The 17,760-nt window shown below is 49.2% G+C and overlaps 1 protein-coding gene across 3 annotated transcripts in view; it reads right to left on the bottom strand.

Annotated features, from left to right (window-relative positions):
- The window catches only part of COLQ (collagen like tail subunit of asymmetric acetylcholinesterase), a gene marked incomplete at both ends in the record, with an annotated part of 51,586 nt that overhangs the window by 19,220 nt on the left and 14,606 nt on the right, over nt 1-17,760 (bottom strand). The window contains 7 exons of one of the 3 annotated variants that reach the window (XM_084246868.1): nt 318-380; nt 1,770-1,841; nt 3,630-3,656; nt 3,972-4,016; nt 6,684-6,785; nt 8,935-9,047; nt 13,893-14,068. In XM_084246868.1, coding sequence (XP_084102994.1) covers nt 318-380; nt 1,770-1,841; nt 3,630-3,656; nt 3,972-4,016; nt 6,684-6,785; nt 8,935-9,047; nt 13,893-14,007 — 537 coding nt within the window. Of the gene's footprint in view, nt 1-317; nt 381-1,769; nt 1,842-3,629; nt 3,657-3,971; nt 4,017-6,683; nt 6,786-8,934; nt 9,048-13,892; nt 14,069-17,760 lie in introns of those variants that run through there. The other 2 variants (XM_084246869.1, XM_084246870.1) reach the window with 2 other exon arrangements.

Below are 17,760 nucleotides of genomic sequence, written 5' to 3'. Positions count from 1 at the left end.
AAAGAGCATTGCTTTTCTTACCCCCTCCCCTGACCTTTGGCAACAAAGGTTTCCATAAGTTTTGGTTCCAGAGGATAGAGGGTTAACTTTCACTGCCCAGGAAAACAGAAGGAATGGCATCCCTATGGCCCTCTGTCCCAGGGCATGAAGTTCCCCATGGCCTGGTAAAGGCAAGCATTCTGCCAGGGATATCAAATATCTGTGCCATTCCCCAGCCCAGGATGGCAACCCCACCCAGCCCCCATCTTCATGAGCTGCAGAACTCCAGATTCTTAGTGAGAAGACCTGGGGACACCCATCTGGCCCACCACACTGACCTTGAAGCCCATTGGTCCTCTTGACCCTGGCAAGCCCATGATACCCAGGTCACCTTTTTCACCCTGCATTAGAAGAAAAAAAAAAAAAAAAAAAAAAGACTTAGAGTGACATCCCCTGGGGAAATGGAGCCAGGAGGGTTATGGGCAAGATTGGGGTGAAACTGGGCTGGTTTGTGAACTGAGGTCTCCAAACGCTGCCTTGCTTAACAGGGCTCCATGCTTCATACTTCATTGTGGTATCTGAGATTAACTATAATATGAAATTGTCCAGGGCAGAGCAGACTTCCAAATTAAATGCTAACTAGATATTGTACAGGAACAGCACCTCTGGCCTACACCCCAGTTCCTGTATGCATAAATAAATAAAATAAATTTAAAAAAAGTAAAACGAAACAAGTGAAATTAATTTTAACAAATCAATCTTACATCATTTCAACATATAATCAACATAAAAATTACTAATGAAATAGTTTACACTGGTTTTCATAATAAGTATTTGAAATGTGTTGTATATTTTTATATTTAGCTAACATCTCAATTCAAGTGCTCATTTTTTATCCAAAATATTTGATTCTTACTAGATTTCACTAGAGCACTAGAGCACTCAGGTTGCTCTAAACATGCTGAAAATTTTCCAAATAACTGAAGTGAGTCAAGATTTGTAAATTCACACTTGATGTTCCTCAGTTACACTATATGCATCTCAAGACCTCAATGGCCACATGGCTCGTGGCTGCCATATTGGACAGCTGAGCTCTTAAGGGTGATTTTTAAAAGAAAGAATCTTAGGACTTTTTCAAAGAGGAGGAGCAATACAGCCTCCCATTCCCATTTGAAAATAGTCTGTAAATGACCCAGAGCTGATAGTGACATTTACCTGCCCACTCCTGCATTTACATTTGCAAGTAAAATTTCCAGCCACACCCTGCACCCAAGTCTGTGGCTGACAAGGAGAAGAATGTAAACAAAGGCATGGGTGTGGATGTTAGCTGTCAGAACCTGTGTGAGAAAGGGGATTTCATCAGCATTTCTGATCCCTCTCAGAATGCAGGATTTCAATCATGCCAGCTTCTAACATCCACCCCCTCAACCCTCCATTCTCTGCCCCATCAGACTGACTGGCCCACAGCTTTCCAGACACAAGACCCTCTGGGGTCATCTCAGGAAAGCCACAGAACTGCTTGCTAACTCTCAGGACAAACGAAAAACAGGACGTCGTGAAAGTGGGGAACAGTCCCCTTTCTGCTCCGATGGAGCAGAACTGTTGAACTGACCAGGTCTGGCACTGCAGGTGAAGGAGGAATTGTTTGGGGATCCCTGGGCCATCCTCATGTCTCTTCTTCCTCTCTTTCTTGTGGAAGCACATTTTACTAGGTGCGGGGCGCCAGGGAGCCACCACTTTCTCCCCTCACATCCTGATAACCCACAAGCCCCAAGAGTCTGCCAACTTACCCTGGGTCCTTCAGGGCCAGGTGAGCCAATAGGCCCAGGCATGCCAGGAACACCTGGGGGGCCAGGTCTACCCTTCAAAGATGAAGAACAAAAGTCAGGACAACTGGGCTTCTTTCCTTCAGGGAAATAAGACTGGTCTTGGGGCAGGAGGGGAGTTTGGGGTCTCTAGGGCTGCCCCAAGACCCTTATCCTGATCCTTCAGAGACTGACAGGCTAGGAAGTCGGGTCATTTAGGGACAAGTCAAAACCTCACTGTAGGCACACGAAGTCTTATTCTACCCAAGTACAGAAGGTGGGAGGAAGGGTTTCTAAAGTTGGTTTTTTGACATTTATCCCCTCGTTGCTCTACAACACACCCACCTACCCACCTAAATGTCCTCTGCATTCCAATAGGCTTTTCCCCAGGGATGAGGTGTGGAGTGTGATGGGACAGGAAGGCATGGCGGATGCTGTTGGGATGCCCTCCAGATCTCTTTTACCAGCTCAGTGTGCCCACTCCCCAGTTGCTACCCTCCCTGTTGCCACAACCCTGCCTGGCAACCTGCAATTGTGGATCTGCCCACATTGGGCAGTTGGAGCTGCGTGGCATTTTATGTTCCTCCTCTGCCTGCAGCCACAGGCTAGCTCTCTGCCCTCAAACTTTGTGGTGTAGTAACACTCCAGATCTCCCCCGAAAGTGAGGTTGAACAAATGTTAACTGATACCTTGCCGACCCTGGGCTTCAACCCCTGCCCTGCGGGCATCCCCCCGCCCCCACCTCAGCTCCTCTAAAGTGTGCTCCCTTATCAAACACTGGCACAGGGCACCAGTCTCTGCTTCTAGGGGGCCCAGCCTAAGTCAGGGGCCATAGAAAAGCAAGTCCTGCAAAAGAGAGTGGGACCAGGGACTTGGGGGCTATCTTGACCTGTGTGCCTTGTACCCACGGTTTTCCTAGCTAGAAATGTGGATGGCCCAGCCCCTAAAACAGAGATCACAAATGAGGGCCCATGTACTGGTTTCTCTATCTCACACCCATGGTAGCGAAACAAAAAATGTTTGCTGTCACCCAGCTGCAACGACTATGCTCCCACACCCTGGTGGACACCGGTCATGAGTTATGTCCCTTGCTAGTCCTGTGCTGGTGAGCACCCCCAAATCCTTTCCACCCAGCACCCTACTTGTCATTTGTGCCCTAAGCATTGAAATTTTGCCTAGCAGACCTGTCAGAGGTTCTTGTTGGCAGAGAAAAAATTTGAATGAAACGCTCAACCAGAAAAGAGTCGTTGTGTTTTTAAACACAAGCATTTTTCTTGGCCTGAGTCATGCACCCCCTTCTATCAGCAAGACCTACAATTTCAGTTCCTGTCAGTCGGTGCAACCGTCCACCACATGAGGCTGCTGGTTTACTCCATCCTGACTCAATGAGAGTCTTAATAACACGTGTTTGGTTCACTCAGCATCCCCATGACCTTAAGTAACCCTCGTTTATTTCGGCTGGACCAGAAAGCAAATGCCATTTGTTTCGGTCTGTCCTGGCACTTGATACCAGTTTAATCAGATTGACTGTGAGTCATTTTGTGCTACTGGTTGGGCCTTAAAAGGGCTTCTCTGCTGGGTGGCAAAAAGAGATGGTCTGAGGCTGGGGGAAATTGAACCAGGCTTGCAGCCTCTGGCAGGAGTCCGAATGCCTGGCACTAGCGGGTTCCAGTTCCTGGCTGAAAGGGTCAAGGGGATAGAGCGGGATTGCCACCATCATCCTCAGGAGGGCAGGGCCATCGCTGCCCACCAGTGTGGTTCCCCCACCCTAGGGGTGCACGCACACTCACACGCATGTGCATCAAAGCTGCCCGTGTAATGCTGACCGAGCAGCGTGGACCATACCTTCCTCCCGGGTCGGCCAAGCTCCCCCTGTGGATGGAGAAGACACGTTGTAAGCAGAGGCTGCTTTGGAAGAGAAGTTCTGGAAGCAGAAGGCTGAGCAGGCTGCGAACTGGTTATGAGCCTGTGGCATGGCTGCTTGGCAGCTGACAGCACCCAGCCCTGCCAGGGGGCCAGGCAGACAGGCACCCTTGGATCCCACGCCTGCAGGGCAGTCCGGTCACCCTGGACTCATCCACACATGCCAAGGCTCTGAAACCTCAACCAGAAAACTGTCAGCTGCACCCCAGAAAACAGACTGGGATTACCAAGGAGAGGTAGAACAAAGAAAGTAGGGGATCATACCTTTTCTCCCTTTGGTCCTGTCCTGCCGGGAAGCCCTGGTGGACCCTACATAATGGAGATAAGAAGTGAAGAAAGGATACATCAAGTCAAGGCATGATAGAGGCAAGGGAGGCGGGACGGGGAGGGGGTCTCCATGCTGACTCAGGCACTGCACAAGGGGCTCTTTCATGCCGGCTAGTCTCCACTCCCCGTCTGCTAGCTTCCTCTGAGCTGGGTTTCCAGTGGCGCCACAGTTGCAATGCTTGTACATCTTCTCTGTGATTTTAATTTTCTCCCTGGGACCCTTGGGTTTGCTAAAACATCTCCGGTGCTTGGAAAGAGCAACAAGTCTTGAAGAAACGCTGTTTGCTGAAAACAAGATGCTTCCCCCTGCCACCTGTCAGGTCTTTCTAGATCTTTCTATAAACCTGGGGGGAGGAGGGTTAGGTGGCAAAAATGGGCAAAGGGGGTCATTTGTGGTGATGATGGAAAATTAGACTTGGGGTGGGATCACGATGTGGTGTATACGGTGAATTATAATACGGAACCCCCGAAACCTGACATTTTATAAATCAAGGTTACCTCAATACAAGTTTTTTTTTAAGAATGTGGGGGAGCAAACTGCATTTTTTTGTCCCAGGCCCACCCATAGGCATGGGGCCAACCAGCTCAGGGGTCACAGCGCTTGCTGCACTGAAGCTGGGTACATCTCACAGGAGGCAGCTGCCTTCTGCCCGTGTGTCTGTGACTAGCTCAGAGGGCTGACTATTTTCCAAATTCCCCAGAATAGCAGAGGGAAAACCCATCAAATCCCCCCTGGCCAGTACTTCACCCCCAAGATCTGCAGATGAACAGGTTGACACAAAGCCTGTCTGAACTACGAGACTTGGCTACATGACAAACAGCCCCTTCAGCCAGTTCCTGGACGTATGTGCACGTAAGATAAGTCATTTAAAAGTCCCCAAGGCCAAGCCACACCCCAGACCAATTACTGAATGACAATTTTGGGGAGATGGGGGATTTTCGAAGTTCTCAGATAATTCTAATGTGAGATCAGTTAGGGAACCACCACATTTGCCTAGTTCTTCGGTCGTGGGCAGGGGTGATGGAGTTTTGTTCTGTTCTTATTCCCAGCCTCAGTTTTTTCTACTTCTTGAAATGCGCTAGAACGATCTGAACAGGTCTTATGCACTAGTTCAGCGCTTCTCAAACTGAGGGCTGCCCAAGGTCAGCAGAGAACCTCCCCCTTTCTCTTCCAGGCTCTGTGGGGTCTCATAGGTCCTGAGAGTTGTTGGTATAGACTGGGGGAGGATAGAAACCCACCCAAGAGGTGGTGCCCACCTTGGACCTCTGCAGACCTTGCAGCCCCTCCGTGGCAGCTCTGGCCCACACTGGGTTCAAATCCTGGGTGTTGTTGTTGTTTAATGCATTCAACAGATATTTGTGAGAACCTATTACAACTTGCAAGGGAGCAGACTAGGCACAGACCAGGGGGTGGTAGACTTTTCCTGTAAAGAACCAGCTAGTACATATCTTCAGCTACACCTGCAATAAGGCAGCTTTAATACAACTGTCGTATCTGCCTTTGCAAAGCAGAAATAAGCCAGAGATAACAAAACAAGCTGCCACCAGATCTGACCCATGGGCCATAGTTTGCCAACCTCTCAAGAAAGTCTATATTTTGGAGGGGGCAGGAGTGGGGAGGAAGAGACCAGGAACAAAAAAACATGTAAGAAAACTGTAATGAGACAAGAAAATGATGCAGTAAGTTAAAACAGGTCCCTGCACCGGGTGCAGAGTGGGTGGGGAAGCATGTCTAAGGAGGTAAGCTGTGTGCTAAGTGACAAAGGAGCTGGCCATGGTGAAAATCAGAGGGAAGAATATTCCAAACAGGTGGAAACATAGCGCAAAGGGCCTGAGGATTTAAGAAGTTTGAGGACCCAAGAAATGCACTGTGGCTGAGTGGAATGGGCAATGTTGGGAGTATGAGATAACATAGGAGGTATAGGCCAGGATCCCCTCCTGGGGGGCTTTGGAACCAGAGTAAAGAGTATCTCTTAGTCTCCCCATGGTGGAAGCCACAGGAGGGACCACCAGGAGGGGTGTCATAATCCGTAAGGCACCTGGGAACCGGGGAGTCCTAATACCCTCATTCCCTCCCCCAGCAGGCCCAGTGCCTCTGGACCAAGGGGAGCTCTTCTTTGATGTTGTCTTTGATGGCCCTTCTCCCCTGGGCAGTCAGAAGTCTGTGAGACTCCTCCCTGAGGAGTCAGAAGTCTGTGAGACATGCTGGTTTGCATAGAAAATCCTTTCTGAGGCATTCTGCCTTCCCTAGTCTTCCCTTTAGCTTTGATGGGAAAGGGTGGGGGCCACTTGGTAGCAATATCTGGGGGCCAAATGGGCTCAGAGTAACAGGTTCCTCTGAATGCAGACACCCCTAGGTCTACCGGTGGGGCCAGTGGTCACATGTAGAGTAACTATAATAATAAACCAGACCCATCTATGCAGCACCTCATTTAGTCACCGCCCCCCAAATCCTATACAGCACTGCCGAGAGGAGGAAGTCAAGATAGGACAGCCAGAGTTCAGGCTTTGGCTTTGGAGCTGGATGGGAGCTGGAGATGGAAAAGCACCCGTTTCATGTTAAATGGAAGACCCCACGAGACGCTGCCCAGTGGGCTTCACTGCTCTGGGCAGAATTCAGCAGAAGAGAGTCTGGTGGGAAGCACCAACCTGGGGGCCAGGAGGTCCAGGGGAGCCAAGTGATCCTTGCACGCACGGGGGTTGCGTGCTCTCGAGTTCTAGGATGAGATTCTTCATGTCTGAGGAGAGAAGCTTCAATGCAAGGCAACACTAGGTTAGAGGTTGGCCTTAGGGGAAAGAAGCAGAGAGTCACCACCCTGCCCCACAGTCCAGTTGCCAAGATCAGGGGTTCCCTGACACCCCCATGGTGTCCCAAGCAGATAGCATTCTAGGTTCTGTTCTCTTCTCTGCTCTCGACTTGAGCTGAATGGGTTACAGAGATAAAGCTGCCACTTTGGATGGAGTTAGGAAACTCCTTTTGGGGAGGGGGGAACATTTTTTCCAGTGTCAAAGACAGTATTGCCAATAGAAATAAAAAAGCGATTGTAAACTATTACAATAGCTAAGCTTTGGAAACAACCCAAATGCCCAAAAATAGATGACTGGATCAAGAAGATGTGGTACATATACTCCATGGAATATTACTCAGCATTCAAAAAAGATAAACACATGCAATTTGCAGCAACATGGATGGCGCTGGAAGGGATCATGCTCAGCGAAATAAGCCAAAAAGAAAAAGAAAAATACCGGATGGTCTCACTCATAGCAGGAATCTAGAAAACTTAAATAAGGGACCAGGAAAATGAATAACTATAAGAAAGTGAAAATCAAAATCAACAAAAAACTATGAACCAGAGACACTTTTTGGGGGGTGGGGGGCGGGAGGGGAAGGATTGGGGTCAGAATGGGGCATTTGCAATTGTATGGGGGAATATAAAAATAAAATTTATTATTAAAAAAAATAAATAAATAAAAATAAAAGTAAAAAAAAAAAAAAGAAATAAAAAAGCAAACCACCGACACCAGCTATGTAGTTTTAAATGTTCTGGCAGCCACTTTCAAAAGGTAAAAGGAAAGAAGTGAAATTAATTTGAATGCATATTTTATTTTACCCAATATTGTATGTATTTCAATGTATATTCAATGCAGATATTACTAATGAGATAACTTGCATCCTTTCCCCTATCTAAGTCATCAAAATTCAGGTGTGTTTTATATATACAAAACATCTCAGCTCCAACTAGCCACATTAGGGGTCTCCCTGGTGGCACAAGGGGTTAAGCACCACACTACAAAGCAATCAGCAGCCTCTGCAGCATGAGTTTGATCCCGGCCAGCCAGGGAAAAACCCACATGGCACGGCAGACCTCTCCGGTCTCACCCGCTGCTCCCCTAAGCAGTGTGTTTTGGTTAGTCTGCCTGTTCTGTGCCCCACTCTGTCTCTGGTGAATCCTCTTACCCTCCCGCATCTCTGGCCTGTACCCCAGCTCTTGTATACATAAATAAATAAATCTTAAAAAAAAAAAACTAACCACATTAGCATGCTTACCAGCCACCTATGGCCGGTGGCTACTGTATAATAAACAGCATAGATCTAAGAGTTTCTGGAAAGATCTGAGAATCCCAAGTTCCCACAATGTCCTGACCTAGTGCCTTCTAATTCACCCTCCCAAATCCTTCTCTTTTCCTGCCTTCCCAAATTCTGTTCCCTTCATACCTCAACCACACAAGAACACCTCCTCACCACAGTTTACCTCAGATACCAGCGGTGGAAGGGAATTCTATAGAGATTAGGGAGAAGAAAAAGGCAAGGGGAAATTCCACATCTGGGGTGTTGATGGGAGCCCAGAAAGCTATAAATTCACCTCATTGTTCTCAAGAAGATGGGACACTTGGCCAAATCCAGTTTCCTCTAGCACTTACTTTTTTTTTAATTTATTTTATTATTTTTTATACAAGTACAGGCCTGGGGTACAGGCCAGAGATGCAGGGGGTGAGAGGATTCACCAGAGACAGAGTGGGGAACAGAACAGGCAGACTGACTGAAATACACTGCTGAGGGGAGCAGCGGGCGAGACAGGAGAGGTCTGCCGCGCCGTGTGGGAATCTCCCTGGCCAGCGGGGAATCGAACCCGCGCTGTGGAGGCTGTGGACAGCTTCACAGCGCTTCTCTCAACCCACTGCGCCACCGGGGATGCCCCCTCTATCACTTCTTCAGGAATGGACACACACCCGCAACGGCAGAATGTCGGCTCCGGGGCTCAGCCTGCTGTGTCAGAGCGAGGGTTGATTCCCTCAGAAAGGATTCTGGTGGGAGCAGGCTTGCAGAGGTGGGTGGATGGGGCAGGCTGTTGGGTGGGCTCTGAGACGCCCCATGGCTGTTCTCTCCTCACTTACTCACCGGACTTCGGTCCCCTCTGAGAAAGGGTGGTGGGAGTAGTGGGGGTGGAGGGGGGGTCAGCAGGCAGCAGGCTTTGTGGCAGCCCCGCTTCTTCTGATCCAGGCCAGGAAGGGCTGTTGAGAGAAGACTTTGCTCATTAGTGGGGGTGGGTATTGGGGCTTCCTTCATGCCCACTGTGCTCAAGGAGGCCCAGCTGCGGTTTCTATTCTAGCCTATCAAATGTGAGCCTGCCTCCCACGTGCTACTTGACATAGCGCCCCCTGCCTCTGCTGAATAAGATGGCTGGGCCCTGGGGCCATGACAAGGTCCATTTCTCTGACCCGGCTTGCCTTTACTCTTGACCTCCAACCTCTATTTTGGCCAGAACATCTCTTTGTATTGGGCTCTTATTTCATATGTCATGACTGGGACCCTGAATGCCTGCCACCTTTCCAGCCACGTTCTCCTCACTAGGATGGTCTTGCAGAGGTTGCCCAGGCCAAGCTCAGGCTGGTGTTTGGCAGAGTCTCTGGGCTGCCGCTGTTGTCTAACGGAGACTCTGAGAAGCTTCTCTGGCAGGGGGCAATAGCAGTCAGGCACTCCAAGTACGTTAAATATAGCACAGAAGCAGGAAGTTTCAAGGTGAAAGGTCTTGTGGGGAAGGAGGCTTCTGACAGAACTGGGGGAGGGGGTTAAGGAGGGTTGAAAAGGTAGTTTGGAGCTAGATTATGCAATTTAGATGCCCACAATGGGGTTGAGCTTTAGTAAAAAAGTAGTAGAGAGAGCCACGGAAGGTGTTAGCAAAGGATGTTACTGGAAGATTCTGTGTAGGGAAAGGTGCAGAGGGCAAGGTGAGCTGAAGGACTTGGGGTCAGGCAGCAAGTAGGATATTGGGTGTCCTGTCATGGTCTGACTGAAAGCAGTGAGGACAGAAAGGAAGGGACTGATGCAAACATTACTGGGGGAAATAAACTGGGGGGACAGTGTGCTGTCACCATAAAAGAGGAGGAAGAATCAAGGGTGATTTTGATGTTGCAGGGACCTGGGGTAATAGTGGACAGAATATGAAGTGGAGAAGTCCCCACTAGTTTGTGGGGAAAGCTGCTGAAGTTTAGTGTTAGATATTTGTCCATTTGAGCATATGCTTTGCCTGGTACTGGGTCAGGTCTTGTGAGAGGTGGGGTACAGGAAGATGCCAAAACAGTACCCCAGACCTGTGGATGGTAAGGCCTGTGGAGCTTAAGTGACTGTCAAGGTCCTTTGACACAGTCTCACTCTGCCCTCTCACACCCAGCCCAGTCCTGGACAGTCTTACTTATTTATCAAAAAAATGTCAGATGCCCCCTCCACCAGGAAGCTTTCCTTGACTTCCCAGGCCAAAGTTAAGTGGTCCTGTTTTTCTCTAGTTTCACCCTGTGTTAACTCTCATTTATGGGGAGAAACTATTTCCTTGCATCTCCTTGATTAAATTGTGCTTTCTGGGAGGATAAGAGCCAGTTTTTATCCCCAGGGTCTAGCACATTGCCTGACATACACTATATATTCCTTTCATGTTTGCTGAATGAATAATAATATTAACAAATGATATTAATAATGACAAAATACCACCACATGCCAGGTACCATTTAAATGCTTCACACATATATATTCACCTAATTCTCATAGCAATTTTGAGGGTTAAGTGATACTGTCATTATTCTCCTATTCCCATTTTATAGACCAGTTCACTGAGACAAAGAGGAGAAGCAACTTACCCATGGTCATACAACAAGTGACACAGCCACGATTTGAAGCCAGCATCTGGTTTCAGCATCCTGCCTTTTGCTCTCCACACTGAGACTGCTCACTAGTGGAGAGAGGTCAGGAGCTAAGAAGGAGGCAAGAGGCTCCCATAGCAATGGCCTGACATGCTAGTGTGACCCCAACCAAAGACCAACAGAAGCACACTGAGTTGGCTCCATCTACCCATTGCACCAGCGGGCCTGTGGGGCATGTTGGGAAGCAGGTGTTGGAGGGGATTTATCCCAGGATTTGGGTTTTTTTCAAGATATTAGGGAGATTGTGAGAAAGTAGAGTCTGGCTTTGCACTTCATGCGTGCTGTGAGGAAGCTTGGGCTGTTCTTTGACTATCTTAACTCTTATCTAGAAGGAGAGATAACTCAAGTCAGGCCGAAGCTGTGGTAGGCAGTGGTCACTGACAGCAGCAAGGAAAGAGAGTCTGTTTTTTCTGTGTCTGACATGGTGTCCGGGTGACCTTGTTCTTGTCTTGAGTCCTTGTGGTCAGAGTGACCTCATCTGACGTTGTTCTGTGAAATTGTTTATGTTCCACATGGCCTGTCTGTGGGTGGCAGCTCCAGGGGCTGCTTCTCAGTGGCAAAATACTCTGCTAAAAACTTGACACTGATGGAGCCTCCCCGGTGGCGCAGCAGTTGAGCACTGGGTTGCGAAGCTGCCCCCAGCCTCTGTAGCACCGGTTCAATCCCCGGCCACCAGGCGAGTATCCCACATGGCGCACAGACCTCTCCTGTCTCGCCTGCTGCTCCCCTCAGCAGTGTACTTAGGTCTTTCTGCCTGTTCTGCTCCCTGCTGTGGCTCTGGTGAATTCTCTCACCCTCCTGTGCTTCTGACTGTACCCAGTGCTTGTATAAATAAATAAATAAATCTTAAAAAAAAAAAACCACTTGACACGGATGCCGATGTTACTCCTCTTCACATTTCTCCAAGTTTCTTTCCTTGAATTAGAGTGAGGCGTGGCCAGGCTTCTACAGGGTCCTGGGTATGTTTTGTAACATACCGAGGCTGACCACACACACCGACACTCTAGTCCCCTCCCCAAGGTCCCAGCTACAGTTTCTCTCTTGTCTCTCTTTTGTCCCAACAGACAGCTAAGGTCTGAGGCTGAGGTTTTCCACAGAGCTTCTCCTAGCACCTGGGAGGCTGGCATGTTCACATGGCTAATTTGTACTCCTTGCCATTTATTCTAGTTCGTATATGGCCTCCAGCATTCACCCCAAAGACTGTGTGGTCTTCCACTGCCGAAAGACCCCGGCTCGTTTAAAGCCATTATATCTCTTGTGTCTTCCTGGAAATTGGGGAACTCTTCAGTGAATAAGTCATTGGTTGCTTTTCCTGCTGGGGTATCTGCATGGTCCACCCTCCCTGCCCCTCCTCAGCCTTTGCCCTTGACCTACTTCATCTTCAGCAGGTGAAGACCATCTATTTTGACACCCACCCCCTCCCTGGAGGTGTTTGTTTTTAGCATGGTCTGGTTTATTTACAGCTCATTCCAGCGCAGAATATTTCCATCAGGTGGATGTGTTTGGGAACAGCTTTCCCCTCCCCCCCTCCCAGTCAACTAAGCCAGGACTTCGCATGTCTATTTTGGTGTCATCTGTGTGTGGCCTGTGGGTCTCAGGACTATGCTGCCTCCGGGGGAGTCGTGTCTGAGCCCGGGGTCCAGCCTGGAAAACCCCAGGAGGCTCTGCTTTAATGGAAACAACTGCACGCCCCAGCATGTGAGTGTGTGCACACAAAACCCCGGATGTGCCACATGGCTCAGCCTTAGGCAGCCTGGGGATTTCGGGACTGCTTGCCCTGGCTGAAAGACACCAAAGTCACATTGCACGTGGCCCCTGTTGTGCCACATTGCGGGTGTGGGGGTGGGGAGAACAAAGCTGAGTCAGAATCAGGCTTTTGGCAGTTGTTAGGTTTATAGGGTTTTGTTGTTGTTATTTGTTTGTTTGTTTTGCTGTCTTCACGCTGATTTTGCCCTTTGGACTCAACACCCCCTTGACTCTTAGGCATATCCTTGGAAAGTGATTCACTCCAACCCACTCTTGGGAATATAGGGACTTGGGTCCGAGTGGGGGGTCTGTGTGCAAGTGACCATATGTCGCATTCCTTCAATCTGAGACTCAGTTTCCTCATTGGTACCACAAGTTTGACCCCAGCCATCTCCTTTTATGCATCTGACCCCAGACACACCACTGGGACTGTCAGCAATTCCCACTCACCAGGCCAACCCATCTGTAGGGTAGGAGCGGCAGCCGTTCCCACTGCTGCCTCCTGCTTTTGCATCAAGGAACCTCCCTCCCCTATCAAGCAAGTGTGTCATTAGAAAACCCCAAAGGAAAGAAGTGACTGAAACCTGTCCCTCTGCAGCCTGGAAGGTTATGAGTGCAGCTGCACGCTATCTGTGCTGTGCAGATAGTGGCCTGTTCAAATCTTACCTCTGCCTCCTCTTGATCTGGGGCCTTCCCCTGCCCACTGGAACCTGCACCAGAAGAGAGGAGTGGAGAGGACCTGGCACCACTGAGCATGCTGGTGGCTCAGCCATGGTGACACTCTCACATTGCCTGGCTGCAGCTGACCTCAAGTGTTGTGATCCCTGATTCACCTATTCCAGGGAAGGCTGCATCCTGCAACTTCCCTTCAGGCCTGCACATCTGCCTCACATGCTTCGAAAAACTGATTCTAGACATTGAAGTTATTTGAACTTCTCTGAAAGATCACAGAAAGGGTTTACAATTTGCCTCTGAGCTGCCCAGGGGGCAGGTGAGGACACAGCCTACAAAGAAAACCATTTGCCCCTTTGGTGGCTGCTGCCCCGTGGGCAGCAAACTGCATGGCCCCAGCCAGCCCGCCTGGACGGTGATGGAGAGCCAGCCGCTGCCAGGGGTGGCCCGACCACAAAACACGCCGTTACTGCAAAGCCAAGGCGCAGCAGCTGCCAGCCTGCCACCCTGAAGTCAAGGGCACAAGAGAGGAACACACGTGTGCACACACACCTGAGCGTGTCTGCCCAGGTCCCCACCAATTCTACCAGCGACCCCCCCTTTATGCTGTGACCCCAACATTGACCGAGAAGTTTAAGATTTAGTTTGCTCAAAGCTGCCAGAACAAGTCTGCTTCCCAAGAGTCATTTTCCAAATCAGTACACACACACACACACACACACACAAACTCACACACGAACTCACCCAAGCAGCAGACCGAGTAACAGAGCAGTCCTGAAATGGAGAGCAGATGAGTGAGGCTGAGGGATGGGCCGGTCATCGTGGCCAGGGCCCAAGGCGGACTGGCCCCAGAACACATGCTGGAGACAGGCTGCGCTTCGTCACGCCCCCGAGGTTCCCAGCGCCGGCCTGCTGGGCATTTGGGGTGGGAGCCGGCCAATCCCGGCTTTGGTGTTGCTTCTGCCTCAGATGCCAGGGGTCCGTCCGGAGGCCAGGGCTGAGCTCCTGGGAGCAGGGCTGGGTAGGCAGCCCCGCTCTGGCCTCTCAGGAGGCTGTACTGGGGGCGGCTTGGGAGAGGAATGGAGCCCTCAGCCCAGGGGAGGAGGTGAGGTTGGGAGCCAGCAATACCGAGCACCCCTGCAAGCCGGGAGGAAATGGAGTGTAATCTGTCCAACAGGCTGCTTTTCATTCGGCTCAAAAACTGCCCTGTCAATACTGTTCTGGCAAGCCTCAAAGTCAACCCCCACTGCGATTGTCCTCCAGGAGTCTGCCTGCTCTGCCTCAGGGAAGGTCTCAGCTGCCAGGGGTCTCTGCTCCCACCACATGTGTGCCAAGGTGCAGGCAACAAAGTCAAACTTAATAAAAAATATATATCTGTCTATATCTAGATAGATATTTCCGAAGAGCCAGTGGGGCCAGCCCTTTTAGATGAAGCCTGCCTATAAGAGGACAAATGGTATATACCAGCTACATACAGAAATCTGTCTGTGCGGCACAGGCCCACCTAATGCACAGGCATGTGCCCACATGCATGACATTCTACATGATAAAAGACAAGGTTATTCATGTTTGTCGTACTTAGCAATAGGCACTGTGGTTTTAGCCAGCTTCATAAAGACCATAAGCTATAGCAGAAGTCAGCAAACTTTTTCTGGAAAGGCCCAGATAGTAAATATTTTAGGCTCTGTGGCTCATCTGGCCTCTCCTGCAACACAGCTCCCCACAGTAGAAGAAAGCAGCCACAGCCCAAACCCTAGGAACAAAAGAGGTGGGGTGCAGACACAGGAGGCAGTCTGGATGGACCTGCTGAACCCTGAGCCATAGCCTTCAAGAGAAAGGCCCTGTCCTGTAATCATTCATTCACTGTTTCATTCACTCAGAAATACACATGGGATACCAGTGTGTGCAAGACACAACGACACAGCTCCTGTCCTCGGGATGTGGCATCCAGGGTTTTGGAAAGAGTACAGGCCCTGGGGTCAGGCAAACTTGTGCTGGATTTCTGGCTAACATGGGGCTGAGGTGTCTGGAGGGATTTACAGAAGGAAGTGATGAATACCTGAGTGTGTGTTGTAGGGGAAGGTTTCAAGTGAGCAATCAGGGAGAGGTTCCTGGAGGTGGCATTTGCACTAATCATTGAAAGCAGAGAAGATTTTCTGGAACCAAAATGGGAAGAGTAAGAGGGAAAAGGAGTCGGCTCAGTTCCTTCCCTAGGACATTTCCCTCTGTTCCCCGAAGTGCAGATTCTTTTAGAAAGCAGCACTGAGGGCATGGAGCACTCAGTCCTGAATCTCAGCCGGTTGCAGAATATCATCTGCATCATCTTCTCCTAAATTGCCCTGTGCTGGGTCCTATTTCTGCAGCTCTTTGTTTTTCAAATTCATTTCAAAAACTCTTGGAAGTGGAGGGTTTTGCTCCTTTTAGTCCAAAGTGCATTTTTTTTAGCCATTTAGCACTAAGTTCTCCTAAAAAGGTTTATACACATAAACTGTGTATACTCATATACTCATCGGTACTTTGTTTCATTATTGTAAAAATGAAGGTGACAGGACTAGATGATCATAGCTGGAGTCCTCTTCAACTCTGCAAATGTTTGTCTTTTTCCTGACCCGTTATTCGATTTCTCTATGTTCCACCTATAAGTGATACCACCTGATAGTTCCTTTTTTCCTGATGACTTATTTTGCTCAGCATAATCCCTTCCAGTTCCATCCATGTTGCTGCAAATGACATAAATTTATCTTTTTGATTGCTGAATAGTATTCCATTGTGTATATATACCACATCGTCTTGATGCATTCATCTGTTTTAGGGCATTTGGTTTGCTTCCATATCTTAGGTATTGTAAATAGTGCTGCAATAAACATAGGTGTGCAGGTTTCCTTTCAAATTGTTGTTCTTTCTGTCTCTGCAAGTATTTGAATCTCTGTTTAGAACCTGTTGATTTGAGTTCACGAATGTCTGTTTCTTTCCTATGCTTCTCTCCTTCTGTTATTCTCTTTTCTGTCTCGTTCTCATTATCTCTGTATCTTTGTCTCATTATCTCAAATGTCTCACACTCTAAGCACTAATAGTTCAATTTCCTTAAGTTAAATAGCTGGATGAAGGCTCAACTACTTTTAACTACCCTTCAGTCAAGCCAGCTAGCCTGGTCTCCAGTCCTGGCCTGGGTAGTAACTTGCTGTGAGACCCTGGACAAGTCACTAACCCTCTGGCCCTTGGTTTTCCCAAATGTAAAATGGGAGCATTGGAGCAGATGGAGCTTGAAGCCCTTTTCAGCTCTGGCTCCTACCAGGCCTATGACTCCTGAGACACAAATTGTCCTCAAATGGTCCTGGACAGGGATGGAGGATCTGTCTCCTGCCCTGCTGTGGCAGGAATCCTTGCTCTCAAAGTGGCCGGCCTGCTGAGTACCCTCAGGTTCCATGACCCAGGCACCAGCTCCCAGCAGAACTGCCCACAAAATCTAATTCAGAATTAAAGTTTCCAGAGCCTTCCTGCAGCTGTCAAAAGGTGTCATATTCACAGTATTATGTCTTAATTGAAGCTCTGGGATGTATCAACCAGGCCAGAAGACCACTTCTGGAATACCGCTTGCCCGGGCACTGTTCCAGAAGCTCCTGTCCCCACTGCTGCCATACACAGACCTGCTCCCTGCAGTGCTGGCCTAAGTGGCATCTGCTTTGTATCTCCCCCTTTTGTGTCCCCCACCCCTCTGCACAGAGAGAGGGTGAGGACACCCTGAGGAGCCAGAGTTCCCAGAGTGAGGCAAAGACACCTTCAGGTTTAAGGGCAGAGTCATTGGTACCATCTGCCCCAGGGCACCTTGAGTCTGCTGTCATATTCCCAAAACCTGGGCAGGGTGAAGAGGCTGGAGATGCAGGTTCTGTCTTCCCACTGACAAAGACTCGCTCCCTGACTGCATTTGGTCTTCCATGTCCATCTGTGCAAAGTCCAGCTTTAGCAAGAATCAGGCAAGTCAGTTTAAAATCCCACCCTGTGGGATCACTCTCAGTATCTGATCAAATGCTTCACCCCCTCCCCGGGGACTTCTCCCCACAATATCTCATTAGCCTGGCCTACTTTCAATACTAATGCTGTGGAATGAATTTGGCAAGAATCCCCCTCCCCTTCCACCTGTCCTCTTAGTGATGCTCTACCCACAGCCTCCCCATCTGCTCCTGGGCTATAAATCCCCACTGTCCCTGTTGCATCCAGAATCAAGCCCGATTTCTCTCTCTCTCTGCTAGTGAGGCAGTCTTGCCACCCACTGCAAGAGTCTTGAGCAGTCTTTCTTACTATTCCACACGTGTGAGAATAGTGTTTCCTTGAATTCTGCCTCTCCATCCAATTTTGCTTAATCAGGGGAGGCCATAACAGCTTCCACTTCAGCCCACAGACATTTATTGAACACTCACAAGGCGCCAAGCCCTCTCTCTGCCATCAGAGTCTAGATGTGAACCAATCCGTGATCTAGACTCTGGAGGCAAAGAGGCTTCCTCTCATCTACTAATTTGAACTGATCAGTATCGATTCCCCGGAACACGTGAATAAGAAGGACTCAGAAATGGGGATGTGCCATTACCACTGTCCCCCAGAGATGAGGGGAATG

Source organism: Talpa europaea (assembly GCF_964194135.1).
Source record: "Talpa europaea genome assembly, chromosome: 11".
Classification (NCBI taxonomy): Eukaryota; Metazoa; Chordata; class Mammalia; order Eulipotyphla; family Talpidae; genus Talpa; species Talpa europaea.
Note: the sequence above shows the minus strand (reverse complement) of the source record. Positions and strands in the feature narration are given on the sequence as shown.